Genomic DNA, 21854 nt, shown 5'->3' with positions numbered 1-21854 from the left:
CATGCAGTTTATTTTGACCTCACATGTTCCTTTACCTTAACTGAGGATGTTTACCCGAAAGGCGACATTAGCTGCATTATGGTCAGTGATCAGGTCAATTAGGGCTATGGGGGCCCCTCTGTTGCATGAACAAGTGCATGTAAAATGTCAATCAATCAATGACAGGGCACTTCACATAACATTTTACCACAAACATATTCCTAGCTCCTTCCTGCTCCATCACGGATAAAACTTGAATTGCTAATATTACAGAAGAGTCATATTGCTTAGTGCTGGGCTTTTAAAAAAAAAATACTGGGATCAAATTTAAGATGGTCGGAGGTATCTCAAGAAAATATGCAAATGTATGTTTAATTTTAATGTTAAACTTGTCATTTTGCACTAAAACAATTATTGAACTATCTTTCTCCCTTTCTTTGAGTACAAAACATGCATCGAATCAGTTCATGTTTGATTAAAAGAGTAAATAGATAATTTCACATACATGAAAACAAACAATTGGGCCTCCAAATACATTTCTGCTCGGTGGCTAATTTTGCATCCAAATAAACTCGGACATGAATTTAGATAAAACTTTGAGCTAGTTTTGAGCAAATTAACGATTGCATTTAAGTAAATCTTTGGAACATGTCGGTGTAGGACATTAGGACAATAAAACTGCAAATATTGGGGACTTTTTTAAAGTTAATTAAGAATATGCAAGCAAATATTCAACTGTTAAAATTTTAATTTACAAATGTGATTAATTGGATTTTAACAAGAAATTGTCTGACAGCACGAATGTATTTATTACTCAACTGCAAAGAGCACCTGGTATTGATTTAAGTGTTTGCATGTGCATATTTTTTTTTTTTTAAACAACAAAAATTAATTGAGTTAAAATAATAAATACTAAAGTATCATAAATATATGACTTTTATTTGACTTTTATTATTTTTAATTCACAGTTTTTTTTCTCCAGGCAAGGCTTTTGTTCAAGTGAAAACCTCTATTTAAATACAAGTATGGTCTTATGTGATTACACTGGGTGTACACCATTACTTTTACATGTTTGAGCATTCATCCTGACTCTGTTTGCACAACATTTAAGTACAAACAATTTTTTCATAATTGGTATAGACTTGTCCAGGGTGTACCCCGCCTACCGCCCGAATGCAGCTGAATGCAGCACCCCCCGCGACCCCGAAAGGGACAAGCGGTAGAAAACGGATGGATGGTATAGATTAGTATAGACATATAGATATGAGCTCAATGGAAAACTGCTAAGGTTGACATCATGCTCGCTAAACAGCATGAAAAGTTAATCATCCCAGAGGCTTCACAGCCGTCAAAGTAACATCACGTCTCGCACAAAAGCGATTGTAGTCTGTGGTTATTTATAGCGTAGGTGACAGAAACATCACAGAGTCGCACACCAACAGATGTTTTCTTGATATTTAGGGCAATGCTGATTGCATAATAAAAAAGGCCGGTTGTGATATAATCGACAATATTCCATAGAAATGCAAGTTTTGTAGTTTGCCCAAGGATTGTATGTTTCCGTTGTTATGCTCGGACTTTGAAAGCGAAATTGCATTGCGAAAGCTCCCAAGTCCATCCAGCCATCCATTTTCTACCGCTTGTCCATTTCGGGGTCGCGGTGGGTGCTGGAGCCTATCTCAGCTGCATTCGGGCGGAAGTCCACACACTCCAAAGGTTGCCTTTTTATCGGCGGACACATTTTCAGTGCTTAACAATTTAATAGTAAGGAGCATTTTTTTGGCTATATACTGTGTATGTATGTATATATACAGGTAAAAGCCAGTAAATTAGAATATTTTGAAAAACTTGATTTATTTCAGTAATTGCATTCAAAAGGTGTAACTTGAACATTATATTTATTCATTGCACACAGACTGATGCATTCAAATGTTTATTTCATTTAATTTTGATGATTTGAAGTGGCAACAAATGAAAATCCAAAATTCCGTGTGTCACAAAATTAGAATATTGTGTAAGGCTAATACAAAAAAGGGATTTTTAGAAATGTTGGCCAACTGAAAAGTATGAAAATGAAAAATATGAGCATGTACAATACTCAATACTTGGTTGGAGCTCCTTTTGCCTCAATTACTGCGTTAATGCGGCGTGGCATGGAGTCGATGAGTTTCTGGCACTGCTCAGATGTTATGAGAGCCCAGGTTGCTCTGATAGTGGCCTTCAACTCTTCTGCGTTTTTGGGTCTGGCATTCTGCATCTTCCTTTTCACAATACCCCACAGATTTTCTATGGGGCTAAGGTCAGGGGAGTTGGCGGGCCAATTTAGAACAGAAATACCATGGTCCGTAAACCAGGCACGGGTAGATTTTGCGCTGTGTGCAGGCGCCAAGTCCTGTTGGAACTTGAAATCTCCATCTCCATAGAGCAGGTCAGCAGCAGGAAGCATGAAGTGCTCTAAAACTTGCTGGTAGACGGCTGCGTTGACCCTGGATCTCAGGAAACAGAGTGGACCGACACCAGCAGATGACATGGCACCCCAAACCATCACCCAACCATGCAAATTTTGTATTTCCTTTGGAAATCGAGGTCCCAGAGTCTGGAGGAAGACAGGAGAGGCACAGGATCCACGTTGCCTGAAGTCTAGTGTAAAGTTTCCACCATCAGTGATGGTTTGGGGTGCCATGTCATCTGCTGGTGTCGGTCCACTCTGTTTCCTGAGATCCAGGGTCAACGCAGCCGTCTACCAGCAAGTTTTAGAGCACTTCATGCTTCCTGCTGCTGACCTGCTCTATGGAGATGGAGATTTCAAGTTCCAACAGGACTTGGCGCCTGCACACGGCGCAAAATCTACCCGTGGCTGGTTTACGGACTATGGTATTTCTGTTCTAAATTGGCCCGCCAACTCCCCTGACCTTAGCCCCATAGAAAATCTGTGGGGTATTGTGAAAAGGAAGATGCAGAATGCCAGACCCAAAAACGCAGAAGAGTTGAAGGCCACTATCAGAGCAACCTGGGCTCTCATAACACCTGAGCAGTGCCAGAAACTCATCGACTCCATGCCACGCCGCATTAACGCAGTAATTGAGGCAAAAGGAGCTCCAACCAAGTATTGAGTATTGTACATGCTCATATTTTTCATTTTCATACTTTTCAGTTGGCCAACATTTCTAAAAATCCCTTTTTTGTATTAGCCTTAAGTAATATTCTAATTTTGTGACACACGGAATTTTGGATTTCCATTTGTTGCCACTTCAAATCATCAAAATTAAATGAAATAAACATTTGAATGCATCAGTCTGTGTGCAATGAATAAATATAATGTACAAGTTACACCTTTTGAATGCAATTACTGAAATAAATCAAGTTTTTCAAAATATTCTAATTTACTGGCTTTTACCTGTATATATATATGTGGAATTTGCCATGTTATTGAATATTCAACATTATTGTCTTTGAGGTTCCAAATGTGGAACCTCAAAGACAATAATGTTGAATATTCAATAACATGGCAAATTCTTGCATCCAGCACACCTTACAACAGTGGTAATAAAAGATGCAACCTATGCTTAAAAGAGAAACTGTTTATTATATACCGCCCAGACCTGTCATCCCTCAACAAGCACAGCAAAATTGTATCAGCATGCAGTCACAGACGGAAACACCTCCTAGGTAACACATGAGAAAGTAAGCAGATATTAACAGTAAATGAACAACTCAATTAATAATACATTTTACAGCTTGCCCTTTATAATTTTGACAAAATAACAAAATAATAGAATGAAAAATGACACAATATGTTACTGCATACGTCAGCAGAATAATTAGGAGCCTTTGTTTGCTTACTTACAAGCCAAGTTGTCTTGTATGTTCAATATTTTATTTAAGGACAAAATTGTTCTTCGATTGCAATAAGAAAAATATGTTTAATGTACCCTAAGATTTTTTGTTAAAATAAAGCCAATAATGCAATTTTTTTGTGGTCCCCTTTATTTAGAAAAGTATCGAAATACATTTTGGTACCGGTACCAAAATATTGGTATCGAGACAACCCTAGTGTTGTGTGGTAGTTTGCACGTCTTGCAACTCCAACCCAAGTGTAGTTATTTTTGTATAGTAACTTTTGTTCTTATTTTTTTCCACATTGCTCATTTTGTTTTCTCTTTTTCGCACCGTCGCTTTTTGCTATCGCCTGTTTGGATCATTGTTGTGAGTATTTTTCCTTAAGTAAAATAACTGTTTACTCCCAGTCGGTCTGCATCCTTGGGTTCCTCTCTACTGTATTGAATTGAACTGTGACACCGAGACTACTAAAATTGTATTGGCCCTGAAAAAATTTTTCGATCTCAGGAGTTCACAAATAATAGGCTCTTTATAGCTATTCATACAATATATTACTTACATTTCTTTTCACGTGAAAAACCCTCATTTTTAAGTTGTGGCGGCTTTTATTTTGCCGTGGTGGTGGACCACGATCAATTACATGTAGGGGAAACTTTGCTATTTATATTTGCAGGATTTAAGTGAGACTTTAATAAGATGGAAAATGTGTGGAAACACATTTTTCTGCGATAATCCTTTTTTAATTGAAACACAAATTTAAGAAAACATACCCCTAATCGGAAGGAAAAATGGTATCTGTAGAAATGTTCATACAACAGTTACCAAGATCAAGTATTTTAAAATATGATCAAAAAGTGATCACAAGACACCACCTAACATCTTGACTTGTGTTTTGGCTCCTTTCAGTCACGACCTGGTACTCATTGAGTAGCTTATTAGCGATACCGCCTGTGTGACTTTTCTTGGCCCATCTGTGTTCTCGGACGAATCGGGCTGCAGTCCAAAGCTGAGCCGTGCAAGCGGCCAAGTCAAGGCTGTGCTGCTCTGCTGAGATTGGAGTCACCTGAGCTGTGCACAAGCTATTGTCTTCATCATCATCACCTCATGCTTACTGGTACTAGCTTTTTTTAAACACTTTCGCACTGGAGTTGTTCTGTTAAAAAACTTGGGATGGGGCTGGACCCTATCCCAGCTGACTTTGGGGGATAGTGGACTACACCCTGAACCAAACTACGGTCCGTAGGCCAAATGCGGGCCTTGAGACAGACAAGCTTCTGCTATTAAAATGAATAATTGACAATTTGTTATCACACTTAATGTTGCTGTTACATTGTTCACAATGATTACTGATGTGGGTGAAAAAAATAGTATCTGGATCAATATCATTTTCTAAATCCTGGTGTTTGTGATCTTTTTTGCAGAAGTTTTTCAGTTCCATATTTTCTTGATAATATTTGATGTTGTTTCAATCATCTCTATAACTGCAGGTGGATGCACTCCTGAATCTAGGTCTTCTTGTTTAGTGCTCCCTTGGAACATAATAGTGTTGGTGTTGAATTTAGGTGTTTGTTTTTCATCAGACTCCATTATCATCGTCGTTGTGGAAGCAGTGTCAACTTTATGTTTTTGTCCAGGTCCTTGATGTCATGAACAACAAGTACTCTTGGTTCTGGACCTCCATTCAGCTTGATGTAGATTTTACAGTTGACGCTCCAAGTTCCCTGGATTTTTCCCCTGCTTTCTCAAGTCACGTTTTTTTTTTGCCAATTTCAGCATTACGTTTTGTGAGATGCTCATTCATGTACACATTTGTTCTCTTCAGCTTCTTTCCCTGTTTCGGCAGTGCCATTTTAGATTTTCTGTTTACGAGTTTCATGAGGATGACTGGAGTGGTGTTGTTGTTTCTTCTATTCAGTGGGATGCATGTTTCGATGGTATTAATGTCGATTTCAGATTACACCAAAGGTATCGGTATTTGATAGGGATGTCCGATAATGGCTTTTTGCCGATATCCGATATTCCGATATTGTCCAACTCTTTAATTACCGATACCGATGTCAACCGATATATGCAGTCGTAGAATTAACACATTATTATGCCTAATTTGGACAACCAGGTATGGTGAAGATAAGGTACTTCTTAAAAATAATAAAATAAGATAAATACATTTAAAAAAAAATTTGAATAAAAAAGAAAGTAAAACAATATAAAAACAGTTACATAGAAACTAATAATTAATGAAAATTAGTAAAATTAACTCTTAAAGGTTATTACTATTAGTGGACCAGCAGCACGCACAATCATGTGTGCTTACGGACTGTATCCCTTGCAGACTGTATTGATATGTATTGATATATAATGTAGGAACCAGAATATTAATAACAGAAAGAAACAACCCTTTTGTGTGAATGAGTGTGTATGAGTGTAAATGGGGGAGGGAGGTTTTTTGGGTTGGTGCACTAATTGTAAGTGTATCTTGTGTTTGTTATGTTGATTTAATTAAAAAAAAAACAACAACAAAAAAAACGATACCGATAATAAAGAAACCGATACCGATAATTTCCGATATTACATTTTAACGCATTTATCGGCCGATAATATCGGCAGGCCGATATTATCGGACATCCCTAGTATTTGAGTTTTTCTTTTAGTTTTTGACATCGAGGCGGGGCGCCGACGTCAGTGCCTCTTGTATCAGCTCTCTAACGGCAGTTGCTTCTTTAGCGATTTGCGGCACTTTTAACTTGTTTTATTTCAACCATTTCGTACCTTGCGCCGTTCAAAGATCAACTTGAGGTGTCAGCCTGTCAACGTATATCACTCTGTGTCGTCAGAAGCACTTTAAAACAGCTTCAAACTCACTCACTACACAGGGGCCCGGGTACCGCTAAAATATTAACACTGAATTAGTCATCTTACTCTTGATTTGAATCGTATTCGATAATTCAGCTTCACCACTTTAGTCATAATGTTTGCGTTTCAGAAACTTCTCAATTACTTTAGCTTCAGACTTCTTCTGTTTGTTTGATATTGTCATTACTGCCACAAGTGGTGGAAAAGTGTATTACAACCGAGCAACGCTGCAGTCTATACAGACCACAGCTGAGGAACAGATATTTTTTGGCGGCCCTCTAGAGGGCGCACGCGGCCCAACAATGGGCCCAATAGTAAAGAAAAAGCTGGAGTCAATTTATGAATAATGGGCGAGAATAATCCTCTCCCTTCTTTTTGGACATGAAAAACCTAATCATTATGTATTGTTTTAATTATTAAAGCAAATATTTGTTTGTATATCTGTACATTACTGTATTGTTGTTATTATTAACCTTTTTTTTATTTGTCATTATTATTTCTTTTGTTTTTTTACTATTATCATATAGTACTTCTACTACTACTACTACAATTCACACACATCAGTGCATATTTGCCAACCCTCCCGGATTTTCCGGGAAACTCCCGATATTCAGCGTCTCTCCCGAAAACCTCCTGGGACAAATTTTCTCCCGAAAATCTCCCGAAATTCATGCGGAACTGAGTGACGTGTCGACAGCCTGTTTTCACGTCCGCTTTCCCACAATATAAACAGTGTGCCTGCCCAATCACATTATAACTGTAGAATGATCGAGGGCGAGTTTTTGGTTTCTTATGTGGGTTTATTGTTAGGCAGTTTCATTAACGTCCTCCCAGCGCGGTAACAACACACAACAACAGCAGTCACGTTTTTGTCTACCGTAAAGCAGTTCGTCTGCCGTAAACAGCAATGTTGTGACACTCTTAAACAGGACAATACTACCATCTACTGTACATGCATGTGACAATAACATCTACGGCTTTTAGAAAGTGCAGTGCACAACTGCGCACACAACAAGGAGACGAAGCAGAATGCATCACCAGAGAGGGTGTTCAGCATGGTTAGAAAAATAGTGACAGAGAATAAAACAAGGATGGACAATTCAACCCTTAACTCAACAATGAGTAGATGAGTGTTATGTGTGTGTATATGTGGAAATAAATGAACACTGAAATTCAAGTATTTCTCTTATTTATATATATATATATATATATATATATATATATATGTATATATATAATAAAATAAATATAAATATATATATAGCTAGAATTCACTGAAAGTCAAGTATTTCTTATATATATATATGAAATACTTGACTTGGTGAATTCTAGCTGTAAATATACTCCTCCCCTCTTAACCACGCCCCCACCTCCCGAAATCGGAGGTTTCAAGGTTGGCAAGTATGCATCAGTGGACAAAAAAGTGTCACAAAGGTTGTTAGCAGTATTGGTTGTAAGAAATATGAAAACATTTTGTATTGCAACACATGATTAAAAAAATAATAATAATAATTTGGTCTTAAAAAAATACTTCATATAATTTTTCAAAAAGAGGAATAACGACTTAATCGATTGAAATTGATTGGCCTTGTTGATTAATCGCGTGCGTTGGAGGCAAAATGGAGTGCACTACTTGGTTGCGACCAACGGAGGCGTCGTCTGAAGAAGGAGCAACACGAGGTCAGGTCAGCGAAATGTGAAATTGAGCACAACTTCTACAGGTGCCTGATCAATACATTACTGCCGTGGAAACAGGAGTTCAGAACATTCAAATTCTCTTACCCCATTAGAAATGTTATTGCCATTCTACTAATAGTGAGTCCATGATGCAGCCTTTGTGTGTATTAGCATATAGCTATAGTCTTCTAGTTCAGTGTTTTTCAACCTTTTCTGAGCCAAGGCACATTTTTTTCATTGAAAAACACACCACCAGCAGAAAACATTAAACAATTAAACTCAGTAGCCTTTATTGACAATAAAAAGTCGTTCTCGCAATTGTTGGATATGAATTCAAACCATAACCAACCATGCATCACTATAGCTCTTGTCTCAAAGTAGGTGTATTGTCACGACCTGTCACATCACCTCAAAACTTATTTGGAAAATGTTGGTGTTTTCCTGTGTGTAGTGTTTTAGTTTGTGTCTTGCGCTCCTATTTTTGGTGGCTTTTCCTATTTTGTTGGTATTTTCCTGTAGCAGTTTCATGTCTTCCTTGAACGCTATTCCCCGCACCTGCTTTGTTTTCACAATCAAGAGTATTTAAGTTGTGCGGACGCTATCCTTCTCTGTGGGGACATTGGTGATTGTCATGTCATGTACGTATGTACTTTGTGGACGCCGTCTGCTCCACAGGCTGTAAGTCTTTGCTGTCGTCCAGCATTCTGTTTTTGTTTACTTTGCAGCCAGTTCAGTTTTAGTTTCATTTTGCATAGCCATCCCTAAGCTTTTCTTTGCAGCACTCGCCTTTTGTTTATTCTTGGTTTAAGCGTTAGTTACCTTTTTACCTGCACGCTGCCTCCCGCTGTCGTCTGCATATTGTGATCACGACAAATTAGCTACCTGCTGCCACCTACTGATATGGAAGAGTATTACATGGTTACGCTGCCGAGCTCTAGACAGCACCGACACTCAACAACGGCACATTTGCAGATTAGCATTACTGGTTTGCAAAAAATATTTTTAACCCAATTAGGTGAAATTACATAATCTCCCACAGCACACCAGACTGTATCTCACGGCACACTGCACAGTGGTTGAAAAACACTGGTCTAGTTCACTGTCATTTATCTATTTGCTTTCAAGATGGCGACTCTGGTATTCTAGGGTGTGTAAAAGCGCTGGTGCAAGCGGGAAGAGATGGGAGCATTTGTTCTCCCAGACAGAGTGCCTGTGTCCGGGGATGAGCAGATGGTGGATCTGGCTGGCACTAGGCTGGCGTCGGCACATCCGTATGCAGGAGGGCACCATCTCTCCCCTCCCAAACTCCCTCGCTTCCCGCACGCGTCCTTCCTTCTTATTCCCTCTTTCGCCGCACATTCACACACTGGTCTAATCAGTGCAAATTGTCGTCACCTCTCGGCAGGACATTATGAGTGTGTGCACTCAGGTCCAAGTGGTGGAGTGTGCCATCAAGGAAGCAACATATTTTCTGAACAGACACTCACAGTGGAGGGCCAGCGTGTTTCTTGTGATTAGTGGAGAAATTAGTGAAAAGATTTTCAAACAAATGTTTGTATCTGCAAGCATGTGTGTGTGTTTGTGTGTGTTTGTTATTGTTCGAGCCTTCACTGTGGGTGGTGACGCTAATCATAACCACAGCAGCAGGCACAGCATGTCATGATGCAACAATGAGACATTTAGCTCGCACTCGTGCGTTGACACTTGATAGATTTTACTTTATAGATTTCATATCATTATCATTGTTATCATAATTTGACAAATTGACCGAAACAAAGGAAAAGGACATTTATTCTGTAGCTAGACACCAATATGTAACAATGTCAACAATGTCAACAATACCAACCTTTTTGTCGGTGCCACTGGTAACAACCTGGTGTTCCTCAGGGTGGTAGCACACAGTCCGGAATAAGGTGTTTTTGGCGATTATCTTCTGAATTCGAACAAATTTCCTAGAAGAGAACATTCGAAAGAAACAGAAGGTTAGGCAAGGTTTAGGCTATCAGATGCCTACACTGTAAAAACAATACAAATCTGCACAATTTACGGTAAAGTACCGACTGCTGTGGTTGCCAGGAATTCACCGTAAGAAATACAATGTATGCATAGAACATTACGGTATGTTGATGTTGAATCCGTAAATTACGATGAAAAAAATAATATATTGTTCACCTAAAAACTATAGCATTTACGGTAAAATAGGAATTCATCATAAAACAAATTAAGGCCAATTTTAGTGTTGCCAATCAGCCTATCTCCAGGTGCTTGTCTTTGGAGATGGGAGGAAGCCAGAGTACCCGGAGAGAACCCACACAGTCACAGGGAAAACATGCACATACACAAAGACCCCCAGCCCGGGAAATCGAACTCAGGACCTCCTTAGTTTGAGGCACAAATGCTAACAACAGCTCCACCGTGCTCACCAATACTACTATCTGCAAAATGTATGTGTTTCTGAGACATGTGAGCAGTACATGAGGATTGAAACAAACTATGTACAACCTTTCACTGGGCAACTCCTTCCACAACATGTTCCTTCAAGTGAGCTATTAAATATGAGCCTTACATGCTCCGTATCTGTTAAGTAGCTGCTTGCAACCAGTTCCAGCACACTTAAACACACAGCGTGGTTCATTTCGATGCAGTTTACAATGAAGCACATAGACATAAACCCTCAATGTCTGAAACCACTTGCCACAAAAATACAAGAAAACATGTTGTTAGCTAAGAGTTAACGGGACTAATGCTTTAACACAAAGCCCTAAAACAATTAAGGTAATTTAAAGTACCGCTGATAGTCACACAAATTACTCTCTGCATTTGACCCATCCTCTTGTTCCACCCCCTAAGAGGTGAGGGGAGCAGTGAGCAGCAGCGGTGGCCGCGCTCGGGAATCATATTGGTGATTTAACCCTCAATTCCAACCCTTGATGCTGAGTGCCAAGCAGGGAGGTAAGGGGTCCAATTTTTATAGTATTTGGTATGACTCAGCCAGGGTTTGAACTCACAACCTACCGATCTCAGGGCGGACACTCTAGCCACAAGGCCACTGAGCAGGCTTTTAAATGTACAATCTGCAAAATCTTTCATTTAGAAAGAGTAATACCATACATATTTGGATATTTACATGCCTTTGACATTACAGTATTTGCAAATGCATTGTACATTTTTTTTAACATTTTCACAGTAAAGTCATGTGTTTTCTACATATTATAAACATAATCATTTAAATTATTTACTGTTTCTTGTTTTGCAGGAATCCACTGCATTTGCTTCTGTGATAAAGTATTTTAGATTTTACGGTGTTTTACAGTTGCTATTTAACAATTGCTTGCCATAGTTTTAATGGTCATTTTTTACAGAATATGTAAATGTTACAGTAAACTTATTATTCTCGCTTTTTCAACTAAACGGACTATGTGAGCATACATCTGAATAAACACTACATAGCAATGTGCCTTAAATCGCCTTCAAATCATTATTAGAACAGTGGAATGTCATAACATGTTTTAACAGGATGTAAAATTTAGCCGTGTCCCGATACAACTTCTTCACTAACGATACAATATGGGTATTGAAGCCTTGAATATTGGCTGACACCAATATTGATCTATTACAATATGAGCATGAATCATACATATGTTTAGTATTTTGTAGTGGGGAAGGAAGGAAAAGGCTTGTTTAAGTGAAATCACTCAAACAGAGAGCAATAGTTGGTATGAAAACCACTAACCTACTTTTTAATAACCATCTGTAATGAACTGATGCTGTCTTTAAGTCAGTTCTTCTCAAAGATTTGGATTGGCCCCCCAGGGGGGGCTTGGTGTGATGCCAGGGGGCGCGCATGTGACCCCAAGGAACGTGCTTTATTAGTATCATGCAGCATCAGGCTTCAACCCCCGCTTCAAAAAGCTGTGCACTACAAAACACGCTCATTGTAGCCATTGATCCTAACTTGATAATATATATATATATATATATATATATATATATATATATATATATATATATATATATATATGTATATATATGTATATATATATATATATATATATATATATATATATATATATATATATATATATATATATATATATATATATATATATATATATACATATATACATATATATATATATATACCGTATTTTCCGTACTATTAGCCGCACCTAAAAACCACAAATTTACTCAAAAGCTGACAGTGCGGCTTATAACCCGGTGCGCTTTATATATGGATTAATATTAAGATTCATTTTCATAAAGTTTAGGTCTCGCAACTACGGTAAACAGCCGCCATCTTTTTTCCCGGTAGAAGAGGAAGCGCTTCTTCTTCTACGCAAGCAACCGCCAAGGTAAGCACCCGCCCCCATAGAAGAGGAAGCGCTTCTTCTTCTACTGTAAGCAACCACCCGCCCCCGTAGAAGAAGAAGAAGCGCGCGGATATTACGTTTCATTTCCTTTGTGTGTTTACATCTGTAAAGACCACAAAATGGCTCCTACTAAGCGACAGGTTTCCGGTTCATGAAAAGACGCAATCTCTCCATCCGCACACGGACTACTATTTCACAGCAACTGCCTAAAGACTTTCAAGAAAAGCTGGCTACTTTCCGTGCATATTGTAAAAACAAGATAGCTGAAAAAAAGATCCGGCCAGAGAACATTATCAACATGGACGAGGTTCCACTGACTTTTGATATTCCTGTGAACCGCACTGTGGATACAACGGGAGCACGTACGGTGAATATTCGCACCACAGGGAATGAGAAGTCATCCTTCACTGTGGTTCTAGCTTGCCATGCTAATGGCCAGAAACTTCCACCCATGGTGATATTCAAAAGGAAGACCTTGCCAAAAGAGACCTTTCCAGCCGGCGTCATCATAAAAGCTAACTCGAAGGGATGGATGGATGAAGAAAAGATGAGCGAGTGGTTAAGGGAAGTTTACGCGAAGAGGCCGGGTGGCTTTTTTCACGCAGCTCCGTCCATGTTGATATACGACTCCATGCGCGCCCACATCACGCTGGTTTTTAATATATTATTAAAGTTTGACTGACCTATCTGACTGTTTTTTTGACATTCCCTTTAGCGCAGTTAGATGCGGCTTATAACACAGGGCGGCTTATAGGTGGACAAAGTTTTGAAATATGCCGTTCATTGAAGGCGCGGCTTATAACCCAGGGCGGCTTATGGTGCGGAAAATACGGTATATATATATATATATATATACAAGTGTTTTATTGTGCTCCTGTGTTGATGTTGCTGATCAATGTTTCTGTAATATTATTTATTGAGTTTATTGCATTTTATTTTTCAGTATCAAATTGTTCGAGCTGACCAATTTTTTTTAATAGATAAAATAAGGAATTTTTTTTTTCAGGCAAATTGATGCAATTTTTCAAATCTTTTATGTTATAGACTAAACACAATCTTTGTTGTAAGTTGATCTATACTTTTTGCTTCTTAGTTTCTTTTAATGTTAATAAGGATACAATGTTATGCAGAGGTGTACTTATAACAATTCTATTGACAAATGATACTACAGACAGTGAAAGAGGCGCAAAATGTTTTCGTCTTCTTGGGGCGTGGGGGCGTAACAAAAAGTAATTGAGAAGCACTGCTTTAAGTTGAATTGTTTTATTGCAACCCTTAGTGTCCACAATAATTAATTAGGTTAAGATAATGATGCAGTATTTTTGAATGATGCGGACACGTTTGTTACTGGATACATTCTGATAAGCTTCTGCCTTGGAGACTTTGTATGTATAAGTAATATGCAATTATAATTATTTGATACTTGTTTATATTGACAAATTATATTTTTTTAAATGCAATATTGTTCAGTCATGGACATGTTTTATGTATGTCTGTTGAGCTTGTGTGCTATTGTGTGCTTAGCTGTTGTGTAGCTGCTAGCTCTAAGTAGTCTATAGCTTACTATGATTAACTTTTGCAAATGACTTCACTAAAATACAAGAAAAGACCACCCATGTGTGCATAATGAAGGACATTTAGATGCTAACTGGCTGTCAAGCTTTGCTCGTATCGGAGCGTTTGTATGGGAGATTTTAGACGCAAGCTGATAAAATCTGATACTTGGTTTACTTTGCTAATATTGGATCACGACACCAGTAGTCATATTGTTGGACCAGCCAGGATGTTGCAAGCGTTGCTTTGTACGCCAACATATACTATATTATTTATTAGTATTTCATCTCATGGTGGCCTCTGACCATAAGTGTCAGAAAGGAAATAAACACTTCACGCCAAATAGATGCTCACACTTTTTTCTCCCAGTGGTGTTGCTGTAATTGTCTTTACTATGACATTTAATGCCCTCATGTGTCGCGGGCGATGTCTGTATCACAATAACACATGGCACATGGCATCAGCAACGAGTAATAGAGCAGTGCAGGTGTGTCAAACTTGTTTTCACTGAGAGCTACAATCGCCGTTATTGCTGCTTTTCGAGGGCCACTTGTAAAAGTGAATATATATCATAAGCCAGCATGACAAGCAGATATTTAAGTATTTTTATTTTTGCAAACTATATTATTATACAGTATACAATAATATATTTGTTGCATGGTCACATAATATTGCAATATTTAAGTTTATGCAATTTCAGAACAAATAAATTTAGTAAGAAAGATTCAGTACTTTATTGTCACACGTTATGTGTAAAAAGGGGTAGGATTAAAAAAAACTCTGCTTCTTCCTACTCCTTTTTGAGACGTGCTGTAATGAAACAACTGGAAATATGTGCTGCATTCAATTGTAATTGTATTGTATGCATGTTTGAAATAAACTGAAACTAACTACCGTATTTTTCGGAGTATAAGTCGCACCGGAGTATAAGTCGCACCTGCCGAAAATGCATAATAAAGAAGGAAAAAAACATATATAAGTCGCACTGGAGCCCGGCCAAACTATGAAAAAAACTGCGACTTATAGTCCGAAAAATACGGTAACTAAGTTCAGGCTTTCGCGGGCCACTTGAAATTATGTAGCGGGCCAGATCTGGCCCCCAGGCCTTAACTTTGACAACTATGCATTAATACCATAAATAATGGCATGTACTATCAACCTGTGTATAATACATATGTATTTATATTTTTTATTTACTCTTTGTATCATTATTCATTTGAAAAAAATGTCTTTTTTCAAACACGTGGTACTCTGAAAATAAGTGAATAAACACAGGTGGCTTTTTATATACCAGTAATACGTATATATTACTATTCAAACACCTACTACTGACTGTTTTTTCTTTACAGAAAAGCCTACAGCCTCAGCTCACTGGGACTGAGACTGGGAGGTCGTGAGTTCAAACCCCGGGCCGAGTCATACCAAAGAGGACAAAAAATGGGACCCACTGCCTCCCTGCTTGGCACTCAGCATCAAGGGTTGGAATTGGGGGTTAAATCACCAAAATGATTCCCAAGCGCAGCCACCGCTGTTGCTCACTGCTCTCCTCACCTCCCAGGGGGTGGAACAAGGGGATGGGTCAAATGCAGAGGACAAATTTCCCCACACCTAGTGTGTGTGTGACAATCGTTGGGACTTTAACTTCTGGTCGTTCAATAATGCCATCATGCCAATGTGTACTGTATACTGTCTGTGTTGTCCACAGGAACATTGCGCAGCAGGTGCAACTCACACAATGTCCCAGATGATACAGGTTCCGTCGGTGCTGGCGGTGACACACTCCTTGTCGTCGCTCTTGATTTGGACACATGTGACGGCGCTTTTGTGCTCCGTCAAGAACGCCAAGCGCTTGTGGCCGTGCTTCAGCAGCTCCCAAACACACACCTGCATGGCAACAAACAGTTCCACGCTGTAAAGTATATCGCATTTCGGTTCGATCGATACTGCTTATCCTGTTTGGGTAATGGAAGGGGCCGGAGCCTATCCCAGTCAATCATTGGATGGTTGTGAAGAGAGCACTGATCAGATGTACGGATGTTAGCCGGGGATAAGCAAAGGGATACAAGTGAGGAGTTGTTCTCTCTTTGTATTTCCGTTCTGTTAATTCTTATATTTAATCTTTGTATTACTCTATTTTACGTCCTTTGTGTGTTCTGTGAACATTGTTAGTGACCTAGGTGCTAACTTATCTGTAACTCGGGTATAAATTCCGACTTAAACTAAAGCGTAAATACTGTTGTTAGTCTTTCCAGTAATGTGCGATTTGTCGCGAACGCACTAATTCACACAAATTCAACCAATCCCTGCACATTTATGCGGCCTCGCATCTTTGTCCAATGCCCGAAAATTCCCCGCACTTTTTGGCCAAACTAATTTGCAGAGGTGGGTAGTAACGCGCTACATTTACTCCGTTACATCTACTTGAGTAACTTTTGGGATAAATTGTACTTCTAAGAGTAGTTTTAATGCAACATACTTTTACTTTTACTTAAGTATATTTATAGGGAAGGAACGCTACTTTTACTCCGCTACTTTTATCTACATTCAGCTCGCTACTCGCTACTAATTTTTATCGATCTGTTAATGCACGCTTTGTTTGTTCTGGTCTGTCAGACAGACCTTCAAAATGCCTGCCTTACTGGTGACGTTTCACTTCGTTCCACCAATCAGATGCAGTCACTGGTGACGTTGGACCAATCAAACAGAGCCAGGTGGTCACATGACCTGACTTAAACAAGTTGAAAAACTTATTGGGGTGTTACCATTTAGTGGTCAATTGTACGGAATGTGTACTGTACTGTGCAATCTAATAATAAAAGTTCCAATCAATCAATCAAAAGTGTGAAGGAAAAAAGATAATTTTTTATTTCAACCGTACATCCTGTCAAAAGCCTAAAGACTGACCGCACATGAGGACGTTCCTGTCTTCACAATAAAAGTGCCGCTCCATCGCGCCTGCGCTTTCAAAACAAGAGTCTCCGAAAGCCAGCGCAAACAAGCTAGCAAGCTACGGAGTTTGACGCCAATATATTTCTTGTAAAGTGTATAAAAACGAATATGGAAGCTGGAAACTTTCATGTGGTATTAGACAGAAAGGAGGAACTTTTCTTCTCCTCCATTTGAGGACGTTATCATCACTACTGTCTGATTACAATCAACGCAAGTCATCAGAATCAGGTAATACACCAACTTATATTCTAGTCTTCATGAAAGAAAGGAATCTATATGTGTTAAACATGCATGTATATTCATTAAAACACCTTTAACATAAACAAAAACAGCAAAATAAATACATATAAATGATATACTGTATATATCAATACATATGTATCTATGTATATATATATATATATATATATATATATATATATATATATATATATATGTATACAGTATATATATATATATATATATATATATATATATATATATATATATATATATATATATACAGTATATATATATATATATATATATATATATATATATATATATATATATATATATATATATATATATGATATGATATGAGTGTGTATGTTACTCATCAGTTACTCAGTACTTAAGTAGTTTTTTCACAACATACTTTTTACTTTTACTCAAGTAAATATTTGGGTGACTACTCCTTACTTTTACTTGAGTAATACATCTCTAAAGTAACAGTACTCTTACTTGAGTACAATTTCTGGCTACTCTACCCACCTCTGCTAATTTGTCTCTGATCAACTCCGTCCAATCAAAACGTACGTTTGTTTCTCGTGTGGACGAAGCAGGAACGACAAACATGTAACAATATATGAACCATTTTTTGCTCAGATGACACAATTGTCGTCCTTCCGCGTACCTCCGGCCTACTTCCTGTTCCTGTCTACAGCGCTAAACCTTAAACTTAGACTTAGACATTAGACTTAGACAAACTTTAATGATACACAAGGGAAATTGTTCAAAATCTGGGTAATGTAAACATTCACTGCCTAGTTGACATGTATTTCTATATCTATTGAAGCTTTACTTATCCAGTCAAGAACAGATTTTTATTTGTAATGCCGACCTGGCAAAGAGGCATCATTTACATGTAAGAGATGTTGAAGTGTGATGATAATCTATAATTTTCTCTCAGGTACCAACAAAAATTAGCGCTGTGGGTCGCTCTCAAAATGTTTTTAATATGCGGTGGGGGTAAATGTGTTTGAGCATAAATTAATGTTATAGATGGACAAACACAAACATACATGGAGGATATCTGTAACATGTGGACAACAGAGTAGACAGCAGACAATAAGGAAGGTGGTGTTTCTTTCTATAATCATCATTAATTATTACTATTAATTATAATGGATTAAAACAGTACAGTAATTTGACAATAAACTGAGTTTGTGCTTTTACTGCCATCTAGTGTCGAAACGAGTAAACCATCAATACAGTATGTTTTTTTTGAGGTCACTGTAAGTTTACAAGGAATACTTAAAACACTGATAACAAATCCATAAGTAAATTACATTTTATTGAAAAAAATAACGCTCAAAATGTCTAAAAAAAAAAAGCTGCCGTGAATTTAGGCATTTTTAGGCCGCGACAATCACAAAGCCAGCAAAATTGTGGGAGGAATAAATTGTATGGACCGGGGTACCTGCATGTTTCAATACAATACTGTGTACTGTATACATATATTTTTGTAGCACTTCCATGTTGGCATTACCTAAATAGAGGACTCACCTGTCCTTCTTGCCCCCCACTGACAATCTTCTGACAGTCCCTGGACCCCTTCATGGCCGTCACACCGTTTCTGTGCGCATTGTGAATGATGAGCAAGAGGCGGCCACTTTGCGGAGTGAACACACGAATCTTTCCATCACTCCATCCTAATAAAAAAAGAAGACCCACGGTTAATCAGCTGTTCATAACAAAGCACACCCATGTTTTTACTGACAACATCTAAACAGTGTTGTTCCAGTATGACCTACCACTAACGATGCTGTGTCCGTCAACCATCAAATGCACAGCATTACACATCATGCAGGGTTCAGGGATTCTCAGCAGCTCTTTGGGCTTGTCTATATGCCACACCCGGATGTCCTCCTCAGAGCCGGTGACAAACAACATAGATGACCCACTAATGCATACAAAAAAACGAAAACAAAAAATATTACAAATACATATATGTATATAAATATATATAAATAAAACAGGCAGACATGAACACTTGAAAGTTAAAAACAAGAACATGATATACTTTTGAAATGATGTGTAAAACAAAATAATATAAATTACAGAATGGTGTATGCTACTCCTATGACGTAGTGCAAGGGACATATTAAAAAGTAGAAAGACAAAAAAAGGAATATGAATATATATATATGTATTGTTATATATGTGTATATATTGTTTTTTGTTTTATATTTTAGGTTCCATCCATCCATCCATCTTCTACCGCTTACTTAGTAGTTTTATTTCTATTCTAGCTTCTATTAGAGTGTCCGCCCTGAGATCGGTAGGTCGTGAGTTCAAACCCCGGCCGAGTCATACCAAAGACTATAAAAATGGGACCCATTACCTCCCTGCTTGGCACTCAGCATCAAGGGTTGGAATTGGGGGTTAAATCACCAAAAATGATTTGCGGGCGCGGCCACCGCTGCTGCCCACTGCTCTCCTCACCTCCCAGGGGGTGATCAAAGGTGATGGGTCAAATGCAGAGAATAATTTCACCCCACCTAGTGTGTGTGTGACAATTATTGATACTTTAACTTTAACTTAACTTTATTGAGCTTCTTTAGGCTTTGTAATGTCTGATAAAATGTTTAGTACTTTGTTTAGTTTACTTCTGCAACAATAAAACAACAGCAAAGAGATGAATTACTTTTATATTGAACAAAAATATAAACGCAACACTTGTGGTTTTGCTCCCATGTTTCATGAGTTGAACTCAAAGATCTAAAACTTTTACTATATACACTAAAGACCTATTCCTCTCAAATATTGTTCACAAATCTGTCTAAATCTGTGTTAGTGAGCATTTCTTCTTTGCCAAGATAATCCATCCTACCTCACAGGTGTGGCATATAAAGATGCTGATTAAACAGCATGATTATTGCACAGGTGTGCCTTAGGCTTCCCGCAATAAAAGGTCACTCTGAAATGTCCAGTTTTGCTTTATTGGGGGTCTAGAGGGGTCAGAAAAGCAGTCAGTATCTGGTGTGACCACCATTTACCTCACACAGTGCAACACATCTCCTTCGCATAGAGTTGATCAGGTTGTTGATTGTGGTCCACTCCTTTTCAATGGCTGTGCCAAGTTGTTGGATATTGGCAGGAACTGGAACACGCTGTCGTATACACCGATCCACAGCATCAAAAACATGCTCAATGGGTGACATGTCCGAGGAGTATGCTGGCCATGCAAGAACTGGGATGTTTTCAGCTTCACGGGAATTGTATACAGATCCTTGCAACATGGGCTGTGCATTGTCATGCTGCAACATGAGTTGATGGTACCACAATGTGTCAGGATCTTGTCACGGTATCTCTGTGCATTCAAAATGTCATCAATAAAATGCACTTGCGTTGGTTGTCCATAACACTCCTGCCCATACCCTAACCCCACCCCCACCATGGGCCACTCGATTCACAACGTTGACATCAGCAAACCGCTCTCCCACACGACGCCACACACGCAGTCTGCCATCTGCCCTCAACAATGAAAACCAGGATTCATCTGTGAAGAGAACACCTCTCCAAGGTGCCAGACGCCATCAAATGTGAGCATTTTCCCACTCAAGCCGGTTACAACGACAAACTACCGTCAGGTCGAGACCCCGATGAGGACGACAAGCATGCAGATGAGCTTCCCTGAGACGGTTTCTCACAGTTTGTGCAGAAATTATTGGGTTATGCAAACCAATTGTTGCAGCAGCTGTCCGGGTGGCTGGTCTCAGACGATAATGGAAGTGCACCTGCCGGATGTGGAGATTCTGGACTGGTGTGGTTATACCTGGTCTGCAGTTGGAGGCCAATTGGATGTTCTGCCAAATTCTCTGAAACGCCTTTGGAGACGCCTTATGGTAGAGAAATGAACATTCAATTCACAGGCAACAGCTTTGGTGGATATTCCTGCAGTCAGCATGCCAACTGCACGCTCCCTCAAAACTTGCGACATCTGTGGCATTGCACTGTGTGATAAAACTGTACATTTAAGAGTAGCCTTTTATTGTGGGCAGCACATAAGGCACACCTGTGCAATAATCATGCTGTTTTAGCAGCATCTTGGTATTCTTGGCAAAGAAGAAATGCTCACGAACACAAATTTAGACGGATTAGTGAACAATATTTGAGAGGAATAAGTATTTTGTGTATATAGTAAAAGTTTTAGATCTTTGAGTTCCATCCATCCATCCATGGATGGATTTTATGCAGCACAGCTCATATAAATGCAATAAAAATGGTACTTATTCATTCCTATCACTATTACTGATTCAACATTAGTTTTCCATATCATATTATCAATGTATATTAGTATACTGCCTAATTGTTATTTAATGTTTTAATTTGTCAAATTTATGGGGGGGGGGGGGGGGGTTCTTCCAT

General features: G+C 38.6%; 1 protein-coding gene across 5 annotated transcripts in view; it reads right to left on the bottom strand.

The window, feature by feature from the left end:
* The window catches only part of cfap52 (cilia and flagella associated protein 52), a 52562-nt gene that overhangs the window by 8799 nt on the left and 21909 nt on the right, over positions 1-21854 (bottom strand). For all 5 annotated transcript variants that reach the window (XM_061983703.2, XM_061983698.1, XM_061983701.2 and 2 more), the window contains 4 exons: positions 19238-19386; positions 18990-19135; positions 16006-16157; positions 10196-10301 (listed from right to left, as the gene is read on the bottom strand). In XM_061983703.2, coding sequence (XP_061839687.1) covers positions 10196-10301; positions 16006-16157; positions 18990-19135; positions 19238-19386 — 553 coding nt within the window. The remainder of the gene's footprint in view (positions 1-10195; positions 10302-16005; positions 16158-18989; positions 19136-19237; positions 19387-21854) is intronic.

This window comes from Nerophis lumbriciformis, linkage group LG25 (assembly GCF_033978685.3).
Source record: "Nerophis lumbriciformis linkage group LG25, RoL_Nlum_v2.1, whole genome shotgun sequence".
NCBI classification, from domain to species: domain Eukaryota; kingdom Metazoa; phylum Chordata; class Actinopteri; order Syngnathiformes; family Syngnathidae; genus Nerophis; species Nerophis lumbriciformis.
Note: the sequence above shows the minus strand (reverse complement) of the source record. Positions and strands in the feature narration are given on the sequence as shown.